Here is a 13,239-nt window from a genome sequence, read left to right as displayed (position 1 = left end):
TTAATGGGAGAGTGAGTGTCAATAAGAAAGCTAGCATTTCTTGCCCATTCCTATTTGCCCTTGAGAAAGTGGTGGTGGGCCAGCTTCTTGAGACATTGCTGCCCATGGAGTATGGGTACACCCACAGTGCTGTGAGGGAGGATGTTTCAAACGTTTGACCCAGCAACAATGAAAGAACAGCGATCATAGTTTCAAATCAGGATGGTGGATCAGCCTTGTCACACTTTCTGCAAAAACCCACGTATACATTTGCGAGCAGAGGTCGGCGGTAGTGAACATAGTGGAAACCGGGTGATTGTCTCCTATGGCTCCCTTCCCTGCTTCCGAAGGCCCAGGCCACTAAGGTGAATTGTAATCACACTGGCTGAGATAAATGAATTCAGACCAGAGTTTTGGGTAGCCTAAAGTGATTGAGATTGTACAGCATAGATTCAGCAGAATTATATCAGCTTGTAAGACTATTGTTATGAGGAGACTTTGCCACTGAAACAGGGGAGGCTCAGAGACTGAGGTTTGAAAATTATGGTACATTGTTAGGGTAAATAGAGAAAGGCCACTTTTGGGCGATAGTCAATGGCAGTGGATAGTCCGAGTGAGAAGAGGGGGTAACGAGCAGTTTCCTTGTACTAGGTTAGTGGAGCATGAAGCAGAGACCATTCAACACTAACCTACAGAATCATAGAGGTTTCACGCAGAGAAGGAGTCCGTTTGCCCATGCTGTTAGCTATTTGCTGAACCAATACAAGTATCATTCCCTTTAACCTTGTATCCTCTGTTTCACACATTAATAGTCCCTAACATTCATAGAAGGTGCAGGACTGTTAGAACAAAGCAGACACTAGGATTAGCATGGGATTGCTCTGGCAATTAGCTGGTACATATCCCATATGCTATAATCTTCTGTTGGACTCTGCAAGCAAAACCATGGCCAGGATTTTTCAATCCATGGTGGCAGGATCCATCGTGAGAAATTCGGCGGCCCAGCCATAACTGTCTGGATTGGGCAATTCCGGTGGCAGGCGGGGCTGGAAAATCATACAAATAAATACGGTCGTTTAAAGCTCTGATTTTTTTTTATCCACCCAGGAAATGCACACAGTCAGTATAATCATGACTGCTTGCTTGCACCACACTACAAACCCCAGGATTTTATTTGCCTAAATCTCTCTTCACTCTGCCTTGGCCTTCCTGCACTGCATCGCAATGACTGGTTGGATGACTTCTTTCCAAGCTTTGGTCAATGTGACTCCAAGCCAGCTGGAGCAAAGTGACGAGTGCAGGCTTAGTGTCCTATGAACATTCTTCCCATTTCCTTGAGATGGTACCTGATCTTCATTGGGTACATTCCAAATGTACATTCTGCACCATCTCAATAAGCACATTCTATTTTCCAATAAGCTTAAAGTCGGTTAAAACAGAGATTTTGATGTCACAGAGGCAGTATACATGTTGCGCCTTCAATACTTCATGAAAATACTATTTTAAAATCAAAACATTTCCAAGAAATCCAAAAAACATTTTAACGTCGGAAGTCTTTTATTGGTCACATGGTAATCTCTCATACACCCTGGGCGGGATTCTCCATCCCGCCGCACCTGTTTTCTGGTGCAGCGTGACCCCGCCCACAGCGGGGCCCTCTGCCTGCCAGCCAGGCAATGGGGTTTCCCCTTGAGGGAACCCCCACGCCGTCCAAAAATCCGTGGCCGTGAATGCACAGCCAGCGAAATGGAGATCCAGCCCGCTAGCTCTCAAATCTCATGCAGGCATTTATGTCCTCCCTCCAAGCAGTCAACGTCTCTGACTCTGGCCTCTTATACATCACTTCACATAACATTGACAGCAGAGGCTTCAGCTCCCAGGATTCTGCTTAATTAATGATTTTAAAAATATAAAACTAGTGGCTGTGACCAAGATTTTACTCACTCACACTAAACTCTCTCAATTTATTTTTCTAATGCCCTGCCATTTTTTTCACTAAAGCTGCTGTTTGTGCACAGTTTGTTATCAATGTGGTGATTGTTTTGAAGAGCACTGAAAATTATGTCCTGGAGGGGTCAGTATTTGTGGATCCATATCCCTGTGAGAAAGGGACAGGAGCACATTGGCAAAGGAAAGAAGGGAATTAATTTTAACAGAAAAATTTGTTGCACTCCACTTTTGAATATCGGGGTTGAATCGGTGATTCGGATGCCAATTGTTCGCGAACCTGTGGAAAGTGTGCTTCGTTCACTCGAGTGTCCTAAAATTCATTTTGATATTGCCAAGTGTCGGGTCTTCCACAACTGAGCAGTGTTTTAGAACTTTAAAAAATTTTGTGTTAAAAAATATTCCTTGAAGAACGGTAGCCTGGTACAGTTTTCTTAATGCAGCTAAAAAGGGGTTATTGCAAAAAATAATTATTCTTATCCAGAGTGCTGGGTCTACCGCCTGTGGGTACCTCTATTTGAAATGAAAATGACTTCAAAAAAGTTATACAGTGCTTTTTACCAGTTGCTTGGGTGTGCATGGCCAGTTTCTTAGCAAGTTTTTGTTTTAAAAGAACTTTAAATACTTAGTGGTGTCTGTGAAAAGTAGCTTAATTTTTAAGAGTCCTTTTGAAGATCTCAAGAGGGGAGGAAACTAACAAAAGAAATCAACAGTGGATTCATTCAATTTGGGATTTGTTGGTAGACCTGGCTTCCAGCGCTATTTTTTAAAGCAGTGTGAGAGGTTGTGGAAACTGGATTTGCTTTGAATGGAATATGCGCTTGAAATTCCTCCTATCTTTTGTACTAGTTTGCGTGAATTGCACTGGAAATTGGAAATGACGACACAACTTGGTGAAAACTGCAGACCTGCAACTTTTGCTGAATTTGACTAATTATTTACTTTTCACATCTATGCTAGGTTACACATCATCTTATCTAACCGTATACAGTGAGTATGGTGTGGACATCTTTGATGTGAACACAATGGAATGGGTCCAAACAATTCCTCTTAGGAAGGTACTGTAGATGGTCACAGGGTTCAGTTTGATGCAAAGGTCTGTTTTTAACTATTGCATATTTTGCGTAATATAGTACTCAAATTGAATTTGTTGTTTTAAACCAGATTCGACCGTTAAATGCTGACGGTACACTAAACCAACTCAACTCGGAACCTCCCCGGTTAATATATTTCAAGAATAACTACTCAGGTCTGTTTCATTAATTTAATATGTACATGTCATATCTTTGTGTATTAGAGAAGTGGAGCTTTGCCTTCCATGAGACTCTGTTTGGAAAGTGGAATATTTTCCATTTAGTCCTCTGTAACGTTTAGGTGTTATGGTGCGGCTAATCCCACACACTTCTACACTTTACCTGTGTAGATCAGCTTGTAATTTCACTTCTTGAGTCAGATGCAACTGATCGTAAAGGACTGATATTCAATAAAGGATAGTTTTATCAGGGTTTGGACGTGCATCTGTAATATTATTTTAAGGTGAAAATGTAGGAAATTTAGTTACATTGTTTTTCATTTTTCATTTTAATTGAGTATTTTACATCAATATTCCCTTGACATACAGCAATAATGTGAGTTATAGCTATTTTGCTGAATAATGTCCAGCACGGTAGCATGGTGGTTAGCATAAATGCTTCACAGCTCCAGGGTCCCAGGTTCGATTCCCGGCTGGGTCACTGTCTGTGTGGAGTCTGCACGTCCTCCCCGTGTGTGCGTGGGTTTCCTCCGGGTGCTCCGGTTTCCTCCCACAGTCCAAAGATGTGCGGGTTAGGTGGATTGGCCAGGCTAAATTGCCCGTAGTGTAAGGTTAATGGGGGTTGTTGGGTTACGGGTATAGGGTGGATACGTGGGTTTGAGTAGGGTGATCATTGCACGGCACAACATCGAGGGCCGAAGGGCCTGTTCTGTGCTGTACTGTTCTATGTTCTATGTTCTATATACTCAACTTTTTTCCAGCTATGTTTCATTGAAAATTGCAGCTATTCTGATTGTCAGAGAATTTATGTCTGAAAGTCAGAAATCACACATTTGAAGCAGCACTTTAATGCTGTGTGCAATGTGGCGTGCTGGTTTTATTTCAGGAATTATTTTTTAAAAGTGAATGAAGTCTTAAAGAAGCCAAGGTAAATGCACACGCAATATTTGTTGAGTTATTGAGTTTACTAAGTTATTTAGAGCAAAAAAGTTCTAGTTCACTTATATTTAAATTATTTCAACTGGTACATTTGTGGGGACATTACAGCCAAGTGTTCCTGGATTAGGCAGGACAAATATCAGCCAAGGTTCCCACACCTAACTACTATCCTGTGGTCCCTCGTGCAAATACAGCATATGAGAATATTGAGTGAAAACAAAGTAGGAGTGATTTGCACCTGAAATGCCACAACCAAAACTCTGAATAGCTACCAGTGGCATCTTGTTGCCTTATTCAAGCATCAGTTACTATCGGCTGAAGGAAAGATTTGTGGGACCCATATGCGATTGAATAATTAAGAGATCTCAATGACAACATTATTTACTTTCACCAGTTGAATAGGTCCCAGATACTTGTTCATTCATATAAAAAGGTCATACACCTTTCTTACATTATTTTATTTTTTTAAAAATAAATTTAGAGTATCCAATTTTTTTTTTTAATTAAGGGGCAATTTAGCGTGGCCAAGCCACCTACCCTGCACGTCTTTGGGTTGTGGGGATGAGACCCACGCAGACACAGGGAGAATGTGCAAATTCTACACTGACAGTGAGCCAGGGCCGGGATCGAACCTCTTACCTCGGCACCGTGAGGCAGCAGTGCTAACCACTGCACCACCATGCCGCCCTACCTTTCTTACATTTGAGAGTTATCGTTCTCCAAGGCCCATGGAAGTTGGGTCAGAACTCTATCTTTGGAGAGAGAACCTTTGTATGGCATGTAATAGAACATAGAACAGTACAGCACAGAACAGGCCCTTCGGCCCTCAATGTTGTGCCGAGCCATGATCACCCTACTCAAACCCATGTATCCACCCTATACCCGTAACCCAACAATCCCCCCCTTAACCTTACTTTTATTAGGACACTACGGGCAATTTAGCATGGCCAATCCACCTAACCCGCACATCTTTGGACTGTGGGAGGAAACCGGAGGACCCGGAGGAAACCCACGCACACAGGGGGAGGACGTGCAGACTCCACACAGACAGTGACCCAGCCGGGAATCGAACCTGGGACCCTGGAGCTGTGAAGCATTTATGCTAACCACCATGCTACCCTGCTGCCCCTACTGCTGTAATATTGCGATACCTCCACACTATCATAAACTGAGACTGACTGTGGGAATTAATTCACTCATGCCCTTTAACATATTTTTTAACATCTGGGCTATAATTCCACATGAGATATAGAAGCCTTATGCCTTTATTGTCTGACACAATTGACTTTCTGATGTGCATTCATTTCAAACATTATTACAGAGGGAGATGATTTGAGTGTGCCAGACACTTCAGACAACAGCAGAAAACAGATGCTCAGAACCCGCAGTAAAAAGCGGTTTGCTTTTAAGATTCCAGAAGAGGAAAGGTTACAACAAAGGCGGTAGGATATTGAACAATATTGTAACAATGCATGTCGTTTGAGAGGTGTTGAACTATTTTTGTGAACAATTTCAGAATTTCTGATTTGCACGTATTTTTTTCATACAGGGAAATGCTGAGAGATCCTGAGATGCGGTCAAAACTGATATCTAATCCAACAAACTTTAACCATGTGGCTCACATGGGACCAGGAGATGGCATGCAAGTACTTATGGATCTTCCACTGGTAAATACAGGAAACATAAAGTGAAACGACAATATTTTGTCAAATTTTGTTAGAATACAAACATAGCTTAAGAAGCAATGCAGAGGCGTTGTGCCCAAGTGAATTGGTTAAACTGCGTTGGTTATTTGCTTAATCTACGCTTTTACAACATAAATGAAAAATTCTGGGGAATTGGAATGAATCTCGAGTCCCACAGACAAATTTCCAAGAGTAATTGAAGGTTCAGAAAGATCTCCAACTTTATCAAACAAATGATATTCCACGTTCTAAGCTGTTAAACTGATACTGTAACTGAGCTCGCTCATGTTTGTACTTAATAGTTTTTTTTCAACATTAACTCCTTATGTGCCTCATTTGTTTTATTTTGAGAACATCTCTCCACTGTAAGTTTTGCACTGCAATGGAAACATGACTTGTTAAATTAAGAAACTTACAGGCACTATGTAATTCATCGGGTTGTGTATGAAAAATACTTGGGAAAACATCTGTTGTGATGTCATGTAAAAGGCAACAATTATTTTTTACCCAATTCATTTTTTCCAACTAAGGGTCAATTTAGCGTGGCCAATCCACCTAACCTGCACATCTTGGGTTGTGGGGGTGAAACCCACACAAACATGGGGAGAATGTGCAAACTCCACACAGTGACCCAGAGCTGGGATCGAACCTGGAATCCCGGCACCGTAAGGCAGCAGTGCTAACTACTGCGCCACTGTGCTGTCCTTAAAAAAGGCAACAATTATACTTGGGCAGCCCAAAAAATGTTCTGACAGTTTAGTTCAATTCCTTTTCATATAACTTCACAGTTCTGCAGCATAATTTTAGTGTATCCACAAAATCTTTGCGGTTTTGAAATATTCAATAGGTAGCAAGCTAATTATCATTTCCAAACTTTTATCATTTTAAAATAGCCACTATGAAAGTTGGAGCTCAGTACAATTGTTTATAAGGGATTTTATGACTTTTTAATTTCTGAAATGCCTATGGGCCGGGCATTGTTGTATAACACAATAGCTTCTTTGATGTTTCTTTCCTGAGATAATTAACAAGTCTGTTTCCTTTTGTTGACTTAGCAGAATGAGTTTCCTTCCCCCTTATCCTCTTGACACCATGCCCAGCTATCTCCTCCAACCAACTTTGAGCACGTCAATCACATGAGCCCGCTCTGTTGAAATCTATCTCCAGAATGATCATTCCTCGCTGCAAGGCTTCCCTCTGCTCTCTCTTCCTCTTCCTGTCCCTCTTCCTCAGCCAGGGAAGGAATAGCTATCCCAATGTGCAGCCGATTATATCCTCAAAAGAAAATCATCTTCAGCTCAATGTTTATAGAGGTTGCTGAGCATTTCTTGAAAGAGAAAAACAAATGTAATTGTTCACTTGTGCTGCAGAGTGTGTCACCAGTATCACAAGATGAGCAGTTGAGAGAAAAACGTGCTTCCCAATCCAATCTTTCAAGACACCAGCGAAGCAAACAGTATATTACACGTACGGCATCAGGTAATGACGTTTGCTTTGTGTAATTTTGTGGTTCTTTATATTAAGCATTCTTGTATATACATGGGTACTTCTAACCTCATGATTTAATAAACAGAAGCCTTTAAATGGATTGGTGTTGTAGATTACTGTACAAGTTTACTAATAGAAACAGCCATATATGGAAATCTATTTTCACGATCACAATAAGATAACAAATTACTGGTTATAACTGCATGGTAAGTTATTTTAAGTTGTATAGCACACTCTTTTTTAAAAAGAACACTTGCGTCACTCTATCCCCTGGACGCACATTTGTATGTAGAGAAGAATATTGTCTTTGGAATTGATTATTAATTAAAATGCACAGGGAAAAAACATTTGGTATCTCTTCTTCAAAACAATTGCAAATTGCATTTATTTAATAGCTTTAATGCTATAATACAAGAGAAGTATCAAACACAATTTGAGCCATATAAAGGTTAAGGGTAGGGTATTCTAGACCTTGAGTCTTTAACATTTGAAGCACAGTTGCCAGCGGAGGAGTAATTAAAATACAGGATGTTCAAGGAACCAGAATTGGAGTGCAGAAATCAAGGGCTGCAGAATTGTAGGAGGTTAGAGCGATGGGGACACGGACACGGTCATGGAGAAATTTGAAAACAAGGATGAGAATTTTTAAGTTTGAGGGAAGCATAACGGGAAACCACTGTGGATCAGCGAACCCAGCCGAAATGGCTGACCCCTTATGGCTGACTGTATCCCCAGCATGAGACTTTCAAGTCAGGGGAAATGACATCTCAAAATCTATCTTTTTGAGCCCTCTCAGAATCTTAAATGTTTCATTGAGATCACCTCTCATTCATCAAAACTCCGAGAGTGCAGTCACCACATAGAGGATGCAACCACTCCACATAAATGCTAAGCAAATGTATTTGCCAAGATGGGTGCCTGGATAGCTCTTCAATTCTATACATAAACCATTATCATTAATATTTATATACAATAATAACTTATTAGTGCCATTAATACAACAAAAAGTCATAAGGCACTCCCCAGGAGCTTTGTAAAACAAATTACGGTACTGAGCCACATAAGTAGACAGGTCGGATGAACAATAGCTTGGTCAAAAGGTAGGTTTTAAGCAAGTTATTCATAGATTCATGGAGAGGCGAAGAAGTCTAGAGAGGGAATTCCAGAGCTTGGAGCCCAGTCAACAGACGGCACGGCCACCAATGGTGGAGCAATTATAATTGAGAATGCACAAGAGTTAGAGGGGCACAGATATCTCAGAATGTTGTGGGGCTGGAAGTGATCACAGCGATAAGGAGGCTCAAGGTTGTGGGGGAGTTTGAAAACAGGATGAGAATTTTAACATCAAGATATTGTTTGTCCGGGAGCTGGTGAAGGACAGTTAGTATAGGTGTGGCAGGGGAGCGGGACTTGCTACAAGTTAAGAGACAGGCAGCAGAGTTTTGGATTATCTCAAGTTTATAGAGGGTAAAATGTGGGAAAATCTGCGAGACGTATGGAGGAATAGTTAAGTCGAGAGGTAGAAAAGACATGAATGAGGATTTCGGCAGGAGACTGGGCAAAGTCAGGCAACGTAAATGAAGGTGGAAACAGGCGGTTTTAGTGTTAGTATGAATATGGGGTCAGAAGATCAAGTCGGGATCAAATGTGACCCAAAGGCTATGAGCAAACTAACTTAGTCTCAGACTGTTATCAGGGAAGGGGATAGCGTTGGGAGCTAAGGAACAGAGTTTGGTGTGGGGACTGAATGCTATGGCTTAATACTGCCCAATATTTAATTCAAAATAATAGTAATATTCACATATAAGAAAATAGTAGCAACTTTCATCCTTATGTTAAGTCCCATTTTGATCTCCCCAGTACCTATCTCACCTATTTTCAACCCTGTGCCCAAACCCAAACTTTTACTCTAACCCTGGCCAGTTGTGCATTTCCCCTTTCCCTTCACTCCACGATTGGCAGCCAGGCACTATCCAGGCACCAGAGCAGCATTAATCAATGTTTTTGATTTTTTTTTTGACAAGCATTCCTTGTATGCCTTCCTTTATTTGAGGGGAAGAACAGACTGCATTCAGATTAAAAAGGGACTTCAGTCCTGAATATTAACCACATCGTTTTTTCATGACAGCGTTCAGGACATAAGCAAGTTAGCCTTAGACCCCTACTTGGCACCCCATTTCCAGCTGTTGATTCTTGTCCAGCTCGTTTGCCTATTTTAACCAATTAAGTAGCTTTCATGGTTCCTCTGCGATGTTGTTTTCCAAATGCCAAAAGGGCTTTAAACTTATAAGTTGTTCTTCTCGCTCATCCCTGGGATCACATGGGATCAGCCTTCATGCCCTTCACTGCCTAAAGCATTTGGATAATTACAGGACCGTAAATGATGCACAACAGAGTCTTTTTTGCTTTGGGAGATTTTATCTCAACTGATTTGTAAATACAGTCCAGCAACATAGAACATAGAACAGTACAGCACAGAACAGGCCCTTCGGCCCTCAATGTTGTGCCGAGCCATGATCACCCTACTCAAACCCACGTATCCACCCTATACCCGTAACCCAACAACCCCCCCCTTAACCTTACTTTTATTAGGACACTACGGGCAATTTAGCATGGCCAATCCACCTTACCCGCACATCTTTGGACTGTGGGAGGAAACCGGAGCACCCGGAGGAAACCCACGCACACAGGGGGAGGACGTGCAGACTCCACACAGACAGTGACCCAGCCGGGAATCGAACCTGGGACCCTGGAGCTGTGAAGCATTTATGCTAACCACCATGCTACCCTGCTGCAAAACATGTTGTTTTGTTGATTGCCAGTTCAGTTCCATTATGGCAAAGTAATACCCCACGTTTCTTTCAGCTTAATCCTTGACAAATTCTGTTCCACTAAATGAGTATCTGTACCTCTTATTTTAGTTGTGATGTGAAATTATTGAACTTCACCTGTCACTAATCAGCCAAGTTTCATACTTTGTGAAGCTCCTTTTATACGATTTATATGAGGCTGTTTCTTCTGAACCCATAGTTATCCCTAGCTTGATAACATCTGCAGTTTAATCACTTTGATTTGAAACAGGAACATTGGTCATTTATTTATACTAGTTCCAGGAAGGATCCAAGCACAGACCTTTGGTGCATCTTAATATCATACCATTAGCCCCAATTAACCTCTCAATAGCTTTTTTGCCACATTTTCATCAGTTGCTACTGCATGCCCATGTCCTTGATATACACTGATCTTTTGCCAAGGCTTTTTGAAGTCTAGATATTTTGCATCGGAGAGGAATAATGTTGCCAATTTGAGATGTCACTCATCAAAGTCTGAGATTAATCAGGCAAAGTTTATACCATTGCTATTGGCTGCCATTCATTAGGTTATTTTCATTTCGATATTTTTCATCTCTGCTTTTGATTATTTATTTTATTAATTCTCTGTAATTGTCAGGAAATAATTCTGTGGCCCCTAAAAATATTATTTTAATACTATTTTAATATGCCTAAGTACTGACAAATTATGTACTTATTTCTTAGGTGGGGAGGCTATTACGACAACACGTAATATCTCTGATCCTGACCAAGATTTTGAGAGAGAGGTAGGTATTTGGATTCCTAGAACATAGAACGTTGCAGCGCAGTACAGGCCCTTCGGCCCTCGATGTTGCGCCGACCGTGAAACCCCTCTCAGTTCGTATGAAATAGACACCTCGTGAAAATAGACTATTTCTCAGTATTTGATTGTTTTCTTGATGTTGATTTGCAGCAAACATAAACCCTAATATGCTTACCTATTTTTTTTATCAATCAGCAGGACTCTGATTCAACAAGACATTCAACACCGTCAAACAGCTCAAACCCAAGTAGTCCACCGAGCCCAAACTCTCCTCACAGGAACCAAATTGCACTGGATGGTTTGGACCACTCCACATGTGATGCATGACTGTTCCCTCCAGTAACACTTTATAGCGCATAAAGCCACACAACAATAGGATTCTCCATTTTCAGAGATTCTTTTCCTCTTGAAAAATGGATTTTTGGTGAATTGCTCCAAGAAAGTGCCAAGAATGGAGAACAATTTTTTCTGTTAATTCTTGCTGATTGCACATTAAATTATGTATTCAGGCTCCTTTTATGAACAATTCCAGCTTATTTTTGACTGTCAGCTCAATAAAATGACTGACTAAGTGTCACTCATATTCTTTGGTGATTATGATTCTGTGCAGTGTTGATGTTAAGTTGCAGCCTTTAACAGCCAAATAAATTTGGGTTTGTGAGGCCCACACCCTCTTCACACCAAACGTTCCTTCCGAATTTCTAACATAGTTGGTAAATGGTGAAATAAATTGTCCATGTACTGTTCCTGTTTGTGCATCTTAGTTTATATATTAAAAAAAAGAAAAAAAATGTTTTCTTCAGGGTATACATGACACTAGTAAATAATACTGTGAATAAGAATTTTAGTTGCTTTTTGTATTACTGTTTTTAACATTTGAAGTAGATGTCCTTTCTTTGTGCTGTATTGTAGTGAAAGACAATACTGTGTTTATCAATGTCTCTGGACCCAATGGAGAAATATAAATGCTGGGAAATGCCAGACTTGGACCCGCTGCATCTTCAAATATACAATTATTGTAAAAGACTCAACAAAGTGTGATTGTCCTAATTGCTGATCAAGAGGTAGCATAGATATACGGCAGTGGACTCTGGGATACAAGAACGTTACATTAATTTGATCACTTTCAAAATCAGTCTTTGCATGAAAGTACATTCCTTCAAAAAATATTGTGCTGGTTATGTTCTTTATAAACAAAAGATCCACAGCAGTCTTGTAAATTTTGATATGGACCCAGGTGATGTGTTCCTGGTGGATACAGTTATATGTGTGCGCGTGTGTCAATGTATATATAACTCATGTTCAGTGTATGATAACATTATTACTCATTCAATTATGTCCATATTGCATTAAAGGCTTATACATCACAGCCAGTATATCAATTTTGTCATCACACCTGTGTGCCTTCCGTGCTGTATTTGTGACAATTTACTATTCATACTGATGCAGTATGATTTCCCTATTCAAGTTCACTGGAAAGAGCTTGCATGTTTTACCCACCCAGATCCCTGACTGAGTGGATGGTAATTGTGACGTGCCACATTAAGCAACTAATCAAACTTTCGTTTACTTAAAAGGGCTCGCTGTGGAGCCTAACACTGCTGGTGAAACAGTTTGTTTTTTATGTTAATTTGTGAAAGTGGGTAGTTTTAAAATCAGCTAACCACTCTTTGTAATTATGGAATTGTGCTTTGACAAAATATTGAGATTTGACCTGTCAATAAAGCATAAGAGGGAGGTACCAAACTGTTTAATAGTCTGTGTGTACATGAACAAAGATCCTGAAATGTCAACGGAACATTAATGCATTCATCTGCAATCCTTGCTATTTTAGCAGTTTCGATAAGTAAATTAATACGTAGCAAGAGTGCTATAAGGAGATCTTCAGATTGTTGAGATATTGGTACCAGTTCTGGGCAGTAAGGACCCATATATGGTTGAGTTGGTTGCACCAGAGCAGGGCCAGAGTCAATGTCCACAGAACCAGGGTGAAGCACTAGAAATAAAGATTTGTTTTGTCAGTTAAAATAGTAAATAAGAAATGCAAGGAATACAAGCTAACCCATTTTCTGAGAAGGTGAAAAGAAAGGGCATACAAAGCTAAACTTCTCAGTGTGACTACAAAAATAAAGATAAAAATCAATTATCTCCAAATAGGTATTTGATAAAGTACCATATAAAACACATTACGAAAATAGAATCATATGGTATTAATTGGAGAGTGATAACATGGTTATGTATTTGGTTAAGGGATGGGAGGCAGGGTAGTGATAAATAGATTATTTTTCTGACTAGAAGGTGAATACGATATGCAGATCCACAGCAATCTGTTTG

At 40.4% G+C, this 13,239-nt stretch overlaps 1 protein-coding gene across 1 annotated transcript in view; it reads left to right on the top strand.

The window, feature by feature from the left end:
• The window catches only part of cdc42bpb (CDC42 binding protein kinase beta (DMPK-like)), a 202,048-nt gene extending 189,397 nt beyond the window's left edge, over positions 1 to 12,651 (top strand). Inside the window, 7 exon segments of the mRNA XM_038777355.1 lie at positions 2,887 to 2,984; positions 3,091 to 3,175; positions 5,439 to 5,559; positions 5,667 to 5,784; positions 7,173 to 7,281; positions 10,827 to 10,888; positions 11,101 to 12,651. Coding sequence (XP_038633283.1) covers positions 2,887 to 2,984; positions 3,091 to 3,175; positions 5,439 to 5,559; positions 5,667 to 5,784; positions 7,173 to 7,281; positions 10,827 to 10,888; positions 11,101 to 11,232 — 725 coding nt within the window. The 3' untranslated portion in view covers positions 11,233 to 12,651.
• The last annotated feature ends 588 nt before the right edge of the window (positions 12,652 to 13,239 follow it).

The sequence above is a fragment of the Scyliorhinus canicula genome, chromosome 2 (genome assembly GCF_902713615.1).
Source record: "Scyliorhinus canicula chromosome 2, sScyCan1.1, whole genome shotgun sequence".
In the NCBI taxonomy this organism is placed as follows: Eukaryota; Metazoa; Chordata; class Chondrichthyes; order Carcharhiniformes; family Scyliorhinidae; genus Scyliorhinus; species Scyliorhinus canicula.
This window is presented reverse-complemented; position numbering and strand designations above follow the sequence as displayed.